Source organism: Osmerus eperlanus, chromosome 11 (assembly GCF_963692335.1).
Source record: "Osmerus eperlanus chromosome 11, fOsmEpe2.1, whole genome shotgun sequence".
NCBI classification, from domain to species: domain Eukaryota; kingdom Metazoa; phylum Chordata; class Actinopteri; order Osmeriformes; family Osmeridae; genus Osmerus; species Osmerus eperlanus.
This window is the reverse complement of record NC_085028.1, coordinates 18535520-18549932: the sequence shown is the minus strand read 5'-3', so window position 1 is coordinate 18549932 and position 14413 is coordinate 18535520. Positions and strand designations below refer to the sequence as shown.

The window sequence follows — 14413 nt, the reverse complement described above, 5'->3', positions numbered from 1 at the left end:
TTCGTTTGAAAAACTGTGGCACGGAAGTACTTCCTTTCTTTCTGGCTACACATTGGTTCAAACCGCAGTCATCACACGCAAGAGGCGCTGGCTAGGAAACTGACGTTAGCCTGAAGTTAGTCACCCTCCCAGCTAGCAAGAGAGGCTGTCGTATAACATAACATTTCTAACAAGGGGAGGCGACAAATAAGGAAAACAAAGAAGTTGTTTCGTCCGTTTGAACATCTTGATTGTACTTCACCATCAAGTCAACTACGTGGACACAGAAAATATAGAGTTTGAGAGGTATGAATAGTAGCTATATTAATCTAATGTTGCTGCAGATATTTTGTTATTAGTAGACTACAGTAGGTAACTGAAGTAGCTAGCCTAGCTAACTGAGCTCAGAATCTTTTGGTTTTGCGTGCGGCCTGTCTAAAGGAAGCTTGTGGGTTAGCACAGTTTTTCTGGTCAGCTAAAGCTAACAAGACTAGTAGTTAGCCTTAATGCACCTGCAAAAATACGAACTCATGTAGCCATCTGGTCGTTACGCTACGTTAGGTACTTGTTAACGAGTAGCACTAGAGCATAGCGAATTTACCGTTTGTTTGTTGTGTACAGTAGTCTAGTTAACATTCACTGGGTATAGGACACTAGTTAACTAGAAGTGAACTCAGGAGGAGACCTGATATTCGAACCTTGACATTTTAGATAGCTAACCATCTAGCGACGGTACAGCTAGGGCTAGCTACTCTAGCCTACAGTTAGACTCTTAATTTGTTGCACATGTTATAATTTGCTAGCGTCCCGTCAAGACTGATGATCTTACGATAAAATAAAAGTCCTGTTTGTGAAAATATTCTGTGGACACCGTCCATGTATCTAGATGCATGTTGGCAGTGTTCATTTATGAGTGGGCACAGACAGGGTGCGAATTACGCGGGGGGTTTGGGGGGTGTCTGACCCCCCTAATTAGGACTTGGACCCCCCCCCCCCCCCCCCAAAAAAGAGATCAAAACCACAGGTCGGGGGGGTCGATACACGCTCGAAGTTAACCCCCCCCCCCCCGATTGTCATTGTATAAATCGCAATCTAGGCACAGATTGAAATACCAGCCAGCTAGTACTGGAGCCTAGCTAGCCCAGTCCGCCATCCTTGCTATGCTAGTGCAACAGCTACAGGCTAGCAGTGCTGTTTCACCACTGTTTAACGTTATGAAATTTGACGAAATTAGCTGGCAATTCATTTGCTGTGTTATGGATTTGCTCTATGCGTGGCATAGCTAGCCTAGCGGGCTAGATTACAAATATTGCTGTACTTTCTTGTATCTGGCAAAAACCGGATAACAGGGTTGGTTCATTTAGCCATAGTGGTAGCTATTAAGCTAGTAGTACACGATGTAGGCTAGCTCTTTACGTGACTGGCCAAGTGAGAACACTGTCAAGCTAGTTACCCACTTATTAATAGCAGCTCTAGGCTACTGTAGTTAAGATAGCAATGCCAGTGGACGCAAGAGTTTATTTTAATTATGTTTTTGCGTTTGCTTGCCAAGTAACTTTGGCTTGCCAGCTTTCTCGCTGTCACGAGTTTAGCTACCATACGCATTTCTCGTGTGACGACGTACGACCACAGTGGTGCTAGTACTAGTCTAGCTAGCTCTAACTCAACCGAAGCTGCCAGTCGTGCTGTACAGTAATTGTTAGAGCTAGATATCTAGGCACTAGCCAGCTATGACAGCGGGCTGACCATCACTGGAGGAAATTTTTGTGTAACGTAAGATAAAGCATAATATTAGTATTGCATCGTATAGTAATGTTATAGTGGCTGAACAGTATTTCCCAAGTTAACATCAACACAAGCCGAGTTTCAATGCTGAATCTGTGTTGTCATGGCTACCTAATCATTGACATCAAGGGTTCCAAAGGGATCACGTTATATTCACAAGCTTCTTTAGCTCTCAGGCGGATTTGACCACCTGGGGAACTTGATACATGTGGCTGATGACTAAGGGAAATTATTCAGCCTGTGTCGGAATTCTCCCTGAATACACACGAATATGGATGGGTGGCTCAGGCAGTGTGTCAGATAAAACCTTGAATATGGATTTACACGTTGTGTGTGGGAGCAGGGAAACATCTCAAACATACAGGACAGGGGGTCCTAAGGACCAGGATTGAACACCCCTGGTTTAAACTGATGGCTTTATGCTGGTTGAACCTCCCCTTATGTTTACTGGGGACCTGTGTTAAAGGCGTGTCTGGTGTAAAACGTCTGTCTGTTTGTGATACACTTGAGAGATAGACCGACCTGTGTTTGTTTAGGTAGGTTTGGCTGTGTGTGATTGTTTAGATGGGTTTGGCGGTGTGTGTGTTTGTTTAGATGGGTTTGGCGCTGTGTGGGTTTGTTTAGGTAGGTTTGGCTGTGTGTGTTTGTTTAGATGGGTTTGGCGGTGTGTGTGTTTGTTGGGTTTGGCGGTGTGTGTGTTTGTTTAGATGTGTTTGTGTTTAGGTTGGGCAGTGTGTGTCCAGGTGTGAAGCACTAGGTAAAGAATGCTCTGTGTGTCACAAAGATAGCACATAGCCCACACATACTTTTGTAATCCAGTAACCCTAACCCATCACAGCTGATTATCAGTGAGCAGTCAGGAGCAATGTTGCCACAGTTACTTTGAAAAAGTAACTTGGTTATGTTACAGATTACTTGATTTAAAAAGTAACTTAGTTACTTTACAAGTTACTTGATTTTAAAAGTAACTAAGTTAGATTACAAGTTACTTTATTAGTTACATTCAGCAGCTGCCGACAACACCTCCGCCGCCTCAACATAAAAATAGGTGCGTTCGACTTCATGTAGCACCGGCGGCGCCGACAGCCGGCTGCGGCCGGCTGCCTTGAAGTTGAGAATGCCATTGGCTGCTTCAAGTCAGCCGGGCTGCAGGCGGCTGCAGGCGTCTCCGGCGCTGCATGAAGTTGAACACACCTATTGACAACCAGCTCTATAAGTTTGACTGTGCAGTGCTGCGACTCCAAATGTTTCTTCAAATTTGACGTCGTGTTTTTGTAGCTTGATAGCACTTTGTCGCCACCAGCACAGAGTGTACAACGAACCTTGATATTTCCATCTTTAGCTGACAAATACTCAAAATAGTGATTGTATTTCCAACTCGAAAATGCGCATCTCTCTCTCTCCTGCTAGCTACATTGTTGTTTGTGTCGCTGAGAGGTAGGTCTATGTATATACACGTGACGTGACCCTTGTGCTGAAAACGTGACTTAATTGTCGCATAGGCTTAACTCCCAGAGACGCAAGAAGAAATCAAATATATATTTTACCATTAATGACAAAATAGTAACGCACAGTGACTTGGACAAGTAACATTAATCTGGTTACTGGTTTGGAAATAGTTACGCGTTACTCTAATCTGACCACTTTTTTCAGTAACGAGTAATCTAACGCGTTACCGGCATCACTGGTCAGGAGTAACCGTGAAGCACTGGAGTACTTTAGGCCTCATGGACGTAGGTGTGGTTGTTAGATTTGTGCTATTGATTATCATCATCAACATTTGCGTCACCAGGAAATGCCTGATAACACTGGTGTTCAACGTGTCTATCAGCGGCACCAGTGTCATTCTGCCCTGACTTGTACTTTATGGAGTCTCAGTATTGGTATGATCTGTAATGTCACAGATTGTCTTGCTGTTTCGCCACAAAAACACGGAGAAAATCCCTCGAATTAGTTCAAAGATCCTGTAAAGTGGAATCGAAAATGAGTTTAAGTTCACCACACCACAGAAGAATGTATTATTAACTACCCATCCAAATTCAAATGAAAAAAAACACAGACAAGTATGTTAAATTAGGCTTTGAAATCGTGAGAAAATCAGCAGTCTTCTCTGCTTGAGACTGGGGGGGGGGGGGGTGTCGCCTGAAGGAGCTGAAGCTCCGCCCCTCGCTGGAAGGCGCCACCTCTCTCAAGTAGGCTACCTACGACCCAGATAATAGACGCTACGTCAAGCCGAACAAAACAGTATAGAATTAGAATGTATTTGTTCAATGAGTGAAACATACAGATGCATATAAATGAAATGTTCCCCTCAGCTGTAATACAGGAGTTAAAAAAATGGACACCAGAGACAGCAGACAGTGAGCTCTCCAACTACTTCTAGCACATTAGCTACCATTTCACCAAAATACCATCATTCTACACCGAGTAGCCTAATGTAAAGTTAGCGGTTTGCACTAACTCATAGCAGAGATACCTCTGGATAATTATAACAAGCACACCGAACTGAGTGATGAACTGCTGGCGGCGGTGGATGGTCCAGGTGCGACCGGAGGAGGAACGGCCGGGCGATGCTCGGTACGGCTCCGCGCTGCAAGAGTAGCCGTGTGTCCCTGAACCCCGTCCGTCTCTGGTCCATGTTAAAACTATCCGCCGTGAAATGGTCACTGCAGAGGCGGCTGTTGGAGTTTATCCGAAGCTTTCCATCAGCGTGGCTCTTCACAAAATCAATCCACCTATTTTTCCTTTCCTCATCAATAGGGAAATTAAATAGCTTCTTGCTTCCAGGGAAGATGCAGTTGCGGGTGGAGGGAGACATCCTGAAGCTAGCTGTTGTAGGCTACAATAACAGTACAGCAGGAGGAGCCATTCAGTGATCTGACGTAGATCGGTCAAAGTGACGTAGATCTGTGATTTTTTGGCTCCGCCCATTAAGACCTGATCTGAAAACAGAAGAGAAACTGTTCTACGGTCTAGCTCCACATTTCAGTGCGACAAAGTTTTCGCGCTTTGCACATGCTTTCAGGAACTAATTTCACACGTATATAATGTACTGAGAAGCAAATCATGGAATTTGCTTTACAGCAATTTTGTCTTTTTTGTGCCCCACTCTGCCATTTTGGTTTCATTTTGTCAGGCCATCATTTAATGGAGAGGCAGTAAGCTAGACATGTTTTGGTTTTATATTTGAGCTGTAAATCCAACCAGCCTGCAGCCATGTGACCATGAGACCATCGACAGTGTGGAAGAAACCTCTTGCAAATTTTATCTACGGAAAAATACCACCAAGGGATTGCAATAACCTTTGTGATAAAGTTAGGAACCAAAGTGAGCAATCGAAGTGCGCGTCTTATCCAATCTACGGTTCATGGAAATTTGGAATTGGTTCTAAAATGGAACCGGTTCTCGATACTCAACCCTAGCCTGTTAAACTTTGCATCACCAAATATTGTACCACAACATATTGTTCCACCCCTAGTATTAGTTGCAGATTGAATAACATGTCATAACGGCATAACATGTAATTACATGTCAACGTTCTCTCCCTCCTCGCCAAATGGACAGGTGGACCACTCACTGCATTGTTGCTCCTGGTAACCGGTAACCATGCCATTCCCATTTGGCAAGTCCCACAAGTCACCGGCGGACATCGTGAAGAACCTCAAGGACAACATGGTGGTGCTGGAGAAACATGACCTCTCTGACAAGAAGGCTGAGAAGGTACCAAGCTTTATCCTTCTTCCTCCAACCCCTCTCTCTCTCCCTCCCTCTCTTTCTCTCTCTCCTCCTTTCCCTCTACTCCTCCCACCCATCCCCCTCTCCTCCTCTCTTACCTCCTCCCTCCGTCCCCTCTCTCCTTCTCCCTCTCTCCGGCCTCTCATAGTATGGTGAAAGTGTGGTTTCAGATGAGCTAATGTTTCTGCCCGTGTGTGTGGTTGCGTCCATGTGTACATGTATCTGTATGTGTGTTTGTATCTGTGTGTTTATCTATCTGTGCGTGTGTGTGCTAGGCCTCAGAGGAGGTGTCGAGGAGCCTGGTGCTGATGAAGGAGGTGCTGTACGGTACCAGCGACAAGGAGCCCCAGACGGAGGCTGTGGCCCAGCTGGCCCAGGAGCTGTACAACAGCGGTCTGCTCAGCTCCCTCATAGCACATCTGCAGCTCATAGACTTCGAGGTGTGTGGGAGGGGGTGAAGCGGAAACATTGAAGCATGACTTGTGTCTGTAAGTGGAGGACAGGATTGAAGTTCTCCTCAAAATTCAAAATACCTGACGCACGAGATTAAGCTGTTTTCACACATACTGGCAATTCGCTTCTTGCTCGTTGCCTCAAAAGTTCAATTCATTTGCGACTAATGTTTAAGCCAAGTTGCCCTTGTTATTTACACCTGATCGACTGTCGATGAGTACCATAGACTGTAAAAATAATGCACAGTATAACAACTCTGAAAAGAGAAGCCAAAACATCTATATCGCCCCCTGGTGGCTGACTGCAGTATAGGTCATAAGTACCGCCCCTGCATGTTAAGGGATGGTACATTAAGAAAAATGTCATTAGCCGCCACCCGACTGCACAGACTCTGGCTCCACCACCCGACTGCACAGACTCTGGCTCCACCACCCGACTGCACAGACTCTGGCTCCACCACCCGACTGCACAGACTGGCTCCACCACCCGACTGCACAGACTCTGGCTCCACCACCCGACTACACAGACTCTGGCTCCACCACCCGACTGCACAGACTCTGGCTCCACCACCCGACTGTTAGCCCTGGACCTGGGCATTCACTGGGTTAGGATTAGCGGGTTAGCCCTGGACCTGGGCATTCACTGGGTTAGGATTAGCGGGTTAGCCCTGGACCTGGGCATTCACTGGGTTAGGATTAGCGGGTTAGCCCTGGACCTGGGCATTTACAACATACTGAGGTTTCTCCTCACATGCCTTAATAAACGCATAGAATAGGGTTTGCTTCTATTGCTACCTGTTCGTGCTGCCAGGTATCTCACACTGCTTTGCATGCAAGTCGCTGGTTTTTACACGAGGGGGCACCACTGGGCCTTCCGTACTTGCAGGGCCTGTCACGTGACTTCCTTTGAAAATGCTTTTTTTTTTTTTTACATAATCAAATCCAAGTTATTGGACTTATAGGCCTACACCTACATGTTTTTACAAGCAGTGTCACAGAGGGCTTCACAGACTCCCACAGATCAGCACCTGTAGCCAGCCTAAACGGTAGACTACCCAGAACCATCGCACAGGTCGCAGGTTCAACTCCCTCTCTCTGCCCAGAACCATCGCACAGTCCCTACTGTATGATGGAGTTGTGGTGTTTCTCTCCTGTATGATGGTGTTGTGGTGTTTCTCTCCTGTGGTGTTTCCCTCCAGGGTAAGAAGGATGTGGCTCAGATCTTCAACAACATCCTGAGACGGCAGATCGGCACACGCACGCCCACGGTGGAGTACCTTTGCACCCAGCAGAACATCCTCTTCATGCTGCTGAAGGGGTGAGGGGTCACACACACTCTCCACACACACACACACACTCTCCACACACACACACTCTCCACACACACACACACACACACACGTGTAATGTGGTGATGTTGTGCTCTCAGGTACGAGGCGCCGGAGATCGCGCTGAACTGTGGCATCATGCTGAGGGAGTGCATCCGCCACGAGCCGCTGGCCAAGATCACGCTCTCCTCAGAGCAGTTCTACGACTTCTTCAGATACGTGGAGATGTCCACTTTTGACATCGCATCGGACGCTTTTGCCACTTTCAAAGTGAGTTTCTTTCAATAGGGGACGCAATGGGTGGGGATCCGTAAGAGAGGAGGAGACAGAGGGTGGAGGAATAGAGGAGAGTCAAGGACACAGGAGGGCAGGGAGGAGGGTGAGGAGATGGATTGCAGAGATTACGGGGAGGAGGGTGAGGAGGAGATGGATGGCAGAGATTAGGGGGAGGCGGAAGACAGGAGGAACTACTCTTGACAGAACTAGGATGAGACTAGTAAAAAATGAAGACGTTGTAGAGCACGGCTGTGTGTAACAGACGTTCCTGTTCTGTGTAGGATCTACTGACGAGACACAAACTCATGAGTGCAGAGTTCCTGGAGCAGCACTATGACCGGGTGAGTCAGACACGTACAAGTCTTCTTTTGATGATGTAACTGGACATGTGTTAAGCAACAACTGCAGTCACTTGAGGCCAAGCTACGTTTATTTGGGGGATTTTATATTTGATTTGGTAATTGAGGAATAATTACTCACCTTTTGAGAAGCGGTAATATATGTGAGCTAGTGGTCTGACAACAAACTCACGCTCTGTGAGATCAGAACAAATGTACTGCTTCAACACGAGCAGCAGATGAATCCCCCCCTCCTTCTTGTCCTTCTCTCTCTTCCTCTTGTCCTTCTCTCTCTTCCTCTTGTCTCTCTCTCTCTCTCTCTCTCTCTCTCTCTCTCTCTCTCTCTCTCTCTCTCTCTCTCTCTCTCTCTCTCTCTCTCTCTCTCTCTCTCTCTCTCTCTCTCTCTCTCTCTCTCTTGTCCTCTCTCTCTCTCTCTCTTGTCCTCTCTCTCTCTTTCTCTTGTTCTCTCTCTCTCTCTCTCTCTTGTTCTCTCTCTCTCTCTCTCTCTCTTGTTCTCTCTCTCTCTCTTGTTCTCTCTCTCTCTCTCTTGTTCTCTCTCTCTCTCTCTCTCTCTCTCTCTTGTCCTCTCTCTTGTTCTCTCTCTTGTCCTCTCTCTCTCTCTCTCTTGTCCTCTCTCTCTCTCTCTCTTGTCCTCTCTCTCTCTCTCTTGTCCTCTCTCTCTCTTTCTCTCTCTCTTGTCCTCTCTCTCTCTCTCTTGTCCTCTCTCTCTCTTTCTCTTGTCCTCTCTCTCTCTCTCTTGTTCTCTCTCTCTCTCTCTTGTCCTCTCTCTTTCTCTTGTTCTCTCTCTCTTTCTCTCTCTCTCTCTCTCTTGTCCTCTCTCTCTCTCTCTCTCTCTCTCTCTCTTGTCCTCTCTCTCTCTCTCTTGTCCTCTCTCTCTCTCTCTCTTGTTCTCTCTCTCTCTCTCTCTTGTTCTCTCTCTCTCTCTCTCTCTCTCTTGTCCTCTCTCTTGTTCTCTCTTGTTCTCTCTCCCTCTTGTCCTTCTCTCTCTCTCTCTCTCTCTCTCTCTCTCTCTCTCTCTCTCTCTCTCTCTCTCTCTCTCTCTCTCTCTCTCTCTCTCTCTCTCTCTCTCTCTCTCTCTCTCTCTCTCTCTCTCTCTCTCTCTCTCTCTCTCTCTCTCTCCCTCTTGTCCTCTCTCTCTCTCTCTCTCTCTCTCTCTCCCTCTCCCTCTTGTCCTCTCTCTCTCTCTCTCTCTCTCTCTCTCTCTCTCTCTCTCTCTCTCTCTCTCTCTCTCTCTCTCTCTCTCTCTCTCTCTCTCCCTCTTGTCCTTCTCTCTCTCTCTCTCTCCTGTCCTCTCTCTCTCTCTCTCTCTCCTTGTCTCTCTCTCCCTCTCCCTCTTGTCCTTCTCTCTCTCTCTCTCTCTCTCTCTCTCCTTCTCTCTCTTGTCTCTCTCTCTCTCTCTCTCTCTCTCTCCCTCTTGTCCTTCTCTCTCTCTCTCTCTCTCCCTCTTGTCCTTCTCTCTCTCTCCCTCTTGTCCTCTCTCCCCTCTATCTTTCTCTTTTTATCCAGTTCTTCAGCGAATATGAGAAGTTGCTTCACTCTGAGAACTACGTTACTAAAAGGCAATCTCTGAAGGTAAGAAGGAGGAGGAGGAGGCGTGCAGGGAGGAGGAGGAGGGGTCAGAGGGAGGAGGAGGAGGGGTCAGAGGGAGGAGGAGGAGGCGTGCAGGGAGGAGGAGGAGGGGTCAGAGGGAGCTGCCAGCAGGAGGTGTGCAGGGAGGAGGAGGAGGGGTCAGAGGGAGGAGGAGGAGGCGTGCAGGGAGGAGGAGGAGGGGTCAGAGGGAGCTGCCAGCATTATCGCCATATGGTGGATGAAGTCGGAATGTTTTGAATATATTATTAATAGTGGTGGGCATAGATTAATTTTTTTAATCTAGATTAATCTCACTGTAATCTTGGCATTAATCTAGATTAAAATGGCTCATTTGAATTCCGCCGAAGGCATTCAGAATATGTGTGCTACCCAAATAATGACTAAAAGTAAGTCTTTGAGAACGGGTTTCTCAAGCCAGGTGGCGCATTAGACCAGGAGCTCATCTCCTGTTTCCAAAATGCATCACAAACTGCTTGAGAAAGCTGTTCTACTATGATAATTGGTGATGAAAATAAATTATGTTCAATAAGATGTACTTGTGTTTATTAACTGTTTATTAGATTAGTTAGCTTGGCTGATAGAGCTGTGCTGACGGGCTTGCCTCGGTTGCACTCAAACATCGTAGTTTGACGACGACTCTTCCCCTGCGCTACATCAGTGCTTGGCCCGGCATCTTCCGCATTAGCTAAGGGATACTTTGCGTTTAGGTGGTATTTGAGACTGGAAGAACTCCTACAGTAAACTAATTCCGCATAGCACAAGGTGCAAACAACCTTAGTCTTGTCGAGGTTTCCATTGGGAAGCTTCTTAAAAATACATTTTCCCTGAAGCAAACCAGGCGGCTTCATAGCTGCATCCATGTTAGCACGTCACGTTTGATGTGGTAATTTCATACACAAGGCATACACACAGGTTCGAAGACTCGTTCTCGCCCCCTACAGTGCAATTGGGCTAGGTATACATCCGCGCTAAAATATCAAGGTGAAAGTCATCATAGCTTGCGTAGTATAGACCCAGCTCCAAACCCAACTTTGAGAATAGATTAACGGCAATATTTTTTTTATCGCCGATAAGAGTTGCAGCGCGTTAACGCCGATAACGGCCCACCACTAATTATTAATGAGTTAATTTAGCAGATGCTTATATTAAAAGGGCAGGGGGGAGGGGGGGTTCAAACCTGCAACCTATTGATCTGAAGTCCAAAGCTCTACCCCTGGGCTGCACCCACTGAAACGTGATCTCTCCTTTTAAGAACCTAGTAATCTTTGATGCTAAGTTAACATAATTCTTTCATCTCAGAAACATTGCAAGACCGCACCCCATGTTGTCTTTCTCTGTGATCAACACTTTCAGATTCTCCCAAATTGAATATTGAAATGCTTCACTTGTAGGAGTCTCTAAATCCACATTAAATAAATTGCAGTATGTGCAAAACTCTGCCGCTAGAATCTTGACCAGGGCAGGTGATCAGAGCACTCCTAGTTTGGAGACCCCACACTGGCTCCCGGTCAAGTTTTGTATAGATTTTAAAATTCTCATTCTGACCTACAAGGCTCTGCACGGTCTGGCCCATGTGTTCTTGTCTGAACTTCTAACCCCCTCCATTTCAAAATTATTATATATATATATATATACATATAATAATATTTTTTATTTTAGTTTTTTATTAATTAAAATTGTTAATAATAATATTTGATGTTCTTCCTTCATGTTTCAGTTGCTGGGAGAACTTCTCCTGGACCGACATAACTTCACCATCATGACGAAATACATCAGCAGACCAGACAACCTGAAGCTCATGATGAACCTGCTGAGAGACAAGAGCCGCAACATACAGTTTGAGGCGTTCCATGTCTTCAAGGTGACGTTGAGATCAGACTGGGTGTTAACATTTTTAAGATGTTGCATATTGTGAGGAAGGGCAGTGCAGGACACTATGTTGACTAGCCCTACCACTCATGAATACGATAAAGTACTTCACAATACTGACACCCACACTGAAGTTGATTCAGATATGGCGAGTCCTTCAGCAACACTGTTGTTGTGCTAGCTAATGTTGAAGAAAATCAGACGTCCATAGAAGGTAGTAGAAAAAAGGAGTCGAAGGCAAAATATCTTTCAACAGCTCAAGGCAGCTTAACCCTTGTGTTCTCTTCGGGTCATTCTGACCCATCAGTCATTGTTACCCACCGTCGTATTGTGACAACTTTACCGCATACAAAAACAAAGTGAAGCATTTTCTTTTAACCGTCGGGCTGTCTCAGACCCTCCACATTGCAATGGTTAAAAGAAAATAATTGTTATTTGTTTTTGTATTGGGTAAAATTGGGTAAACACAACGGTGGTTCGTTATGAACCTTTGGGTCATGTGACCCGAAGGCAGCACAAGGGTTAATGGTTTATTTCGGCATGGCAGATGTGCATACACAAACACATACAGGAGAAGACCACCACATTTCCTTAGACATCTCATTATATAGACAGATATGAGGCACAATCCCCCTCCCTGCCTGATATAATGACATAACATTCTAGAAGGTTATGTCATTATACACCCAAAAATCAATTTCCCACAACACTAACCAAACATCCCAACAATGTTGTTGTGCTAGCTAACCAAACATCCCAACAATGTTGTTGTGCTAGCTAACCAAACATCCCAACAATGTTGTTGTGCTAGCTAACCAAACATCCCAACACCCTCCTGCTCCCCCAGGTGTTCGTAGCCAACCCCAACAAGACCCAGCCCATCCTGGACATTCTCCTGAAGAACCAGAACAAGCTCATCGAGTTCCTCGGAAAGTTCCAGAACGACAGAACGGAGGACGAACAGTTCAATGATGAAAAGACCTACCTGGTCAAACAGATCAGAGACCTGAAGAGACCTGCACCCCTGAACGCCTGATTGGGGGCGGGGGGCTGTGGGGGACATCTCACCCTAAGGGCTGGCGGGGGGCTGTGGGGGACATCTCACCCATGAGCAGAAGACGTTTTAGTTGAAGGAACATTTGAGGAAACAAACTAAAACATTGTCCCTTGGATGGCCCCAGCCCCTCTGCTGTTAAATCCACGTTTTCACTTTTAGTTTTCTTTCATTTTTAGCTGTCCAGTTTACTTTCAGCAAGACAGAACAAGACAAATTATATATGCTGTTGCTTTCTTGCACATTGATGAATGGAAGGTATCCCTCAACAAAAACGACAAAAGTTAAACTACTTTGAACGATAGACAGAATCCTTTTGTGCTGTGAAAACTCTTACAGCATAAACTTGTTATTGAAAGGAACTAGCATTGAGATGTGTCAGGTGTATGGTTGTACTGGTCCAGGTGTATGACTGTATAAAGGGCTGGTTTAGATGTATGACTGTATACAGGGCTGGTTTAGATGTATGACTATACATGGCTTGTTTAGATGTATGGCTGTATACAGGGCTGGTTTAGATGTATGGCTATACACAGGGCTGGTTTAGATGTATGGCTGTACTGGTCCAGGTGTATGGGTGTATACTGACCTGGTCCAGGTGTATGGCTGTATACAGGCCTGGTCCAGGTGTATGGCTGTTCTGGTCCAGTTAACCTCCAGACTGCAGGTCCAGTGCCAGCTCACACCCACCATTCATCTGGTCGAGCGATGGGTGAGTTTAGAGAGGGGCTGTTCCTGGAGCCTTGTAGCTCCTCTATGCTCCGTGTCAGAGGAGAACGGGGATACATAGGGTCTGATTGGGTGCATTGTGTTCTGAGACAGGGTAAACATGTACATATGGCGTTTGTTTTGCTTTGTAGATTATTTTTGGTTTTGTTGTTGAACTTTTGACATTTGAATATATATGGATTACATTGAACATCAAATTTTGGGGTTAATCTAATCAATCTTATTTTTAGATTGATGGAAGGGGGATGAATTGATCAATGATCATTTGCGTTTCATTTTACTGATGAGAAACTTTTCTTTGTACATGACATCTAACCTTTAAGACAAAAAATAAGTTTTACAGTGGTGGAACGTCAAGCCGGTAGTCTATATCTGATATTAGCATTTTTTGTTCAGGTAGATTTGTGAATCTTCTACAAACTGCTAAAAGCATGTGATGGTCTTGTGTGGCAGGGGAGGGATGCAAACCCAGCAGGAAGCTGGCGTGTCTGCAGTGTGGGGATGCTCTGGTAGCTAGCTGGAGAACGCAGCTGGTATGGCTTCTCCTCTAACACTTGTACTTCTTCTATGGTTGACCTGGTGTGTGGGAGTGTTGCGTGGCAACCAGGTAACTACAGGGGCCAGTGTGTCCTAAACTATCTACTTGGTACATTCATTGGTTCTTTCGTTTCCACTACCATTTCTCCTTAAATTTAAGCCTTTTTTTAAATTCCAGTACAAATATCAATGTGCTTGAACCATCGAGTTCTGACATCCGTAAATAAATAAGCTGTTAGCCATCAGTCTAACAAATAATAAACGGACCTACAATGCAAAAGGCCCACATTTCCTCACCGCAGTTAGAAATGGCATGTTGCTCGACCAGCTGCATGTTATACGCTTTAAAGGATGTTGTCCTGGAATCTTTTTAAAAGTTTTGATTTACGGCTGAAATTTTACTCCCACTCCAGCGCTGTCAGAAGTGTCAAAAAGACTTGGGCTCTACAGTCTGAAACTGAAATAAAGGAAAAAACATTTGGAACAAAGGAATCATGTTGTGAAACTGGTATTTGTTTATGGTCCATTAAGCCTGCGCTTTACTATTCTGCACTCAACTTGTGTTAATCTGAACTATATAACAGACTACATAATACATAATATAAATTATCAGTTTACTATGGATCACAGCGGGATGTCGTATCCAACTATGGTTTCTGTCTGTCATGAACCGACTGTGCTACATCATGAGTCTGTAATTCTCATCCCCGACGACTTGTC

The 14413-nt window shown here is 45.5% G+C and overlaps 2 protein-coding genes across 2 annotated transcripts in view; one reads left to right on the top strand and one right to left on the bottom strand.

Annotated features, from left to right (window-relative positions):
• Window positions 1–14413, bottom strand: part of wdr53 (WD repeat domain 53) — an 81540-nt gene that overhangs the window by 23245 nt on the left and 43882 nt on the right. The gene's annotated exons all lie outside the window — the stretch shown is intronic.
• On the top strand, window positions 66–14185 carry cab39 (calcium binding protein 39). The gene is made up of 9 exons (XM_062473945.1): window positions 66–285; window positions 5329–5484; window positions 5775–5939; window positions 7151–7269; window positions 7381–7549; window positions 7837–7896; window positions 9421–9486; window positions 11222–11365; window positions 12221–14185. The coding sequence occupies exons 2-9, from the start codon at window positions 5371–5373 to the stop codon at window positions 12407–12409; spliced, it is 1026 nt and encodes a 341-aa protein (XP_062329929.1). The 5' UTR covers window positions 66–285; window positions 5329–5370; the 3' UTR covers window positions 12410–14185.

Bases quoted from the DNA above. Each gene is read 5' to 3' on its own strand.
- cab39 (XM_062473945.1), top strand. From the start codon at position 5,371: ATGCCATTCCCATTTGGCAAGTCCCACAAGTCACCGGCGGACATCGTG. The intron at 5,940-7,150 runs GTGTGTGGGAGG...GTTTCCCTCCAG, and splicing joins TGCAGCTCATAGACTTCGAG to GGTAAGAAGGATGTGGCTCA. The intron at 9,487-11,221 runs GTAAGAAGGAGG...TTCATGTTTCAG, and splicing joins CTAAAAGGCAATCTCTGAAG to TTGCTGGGAGAACTTCTCCT.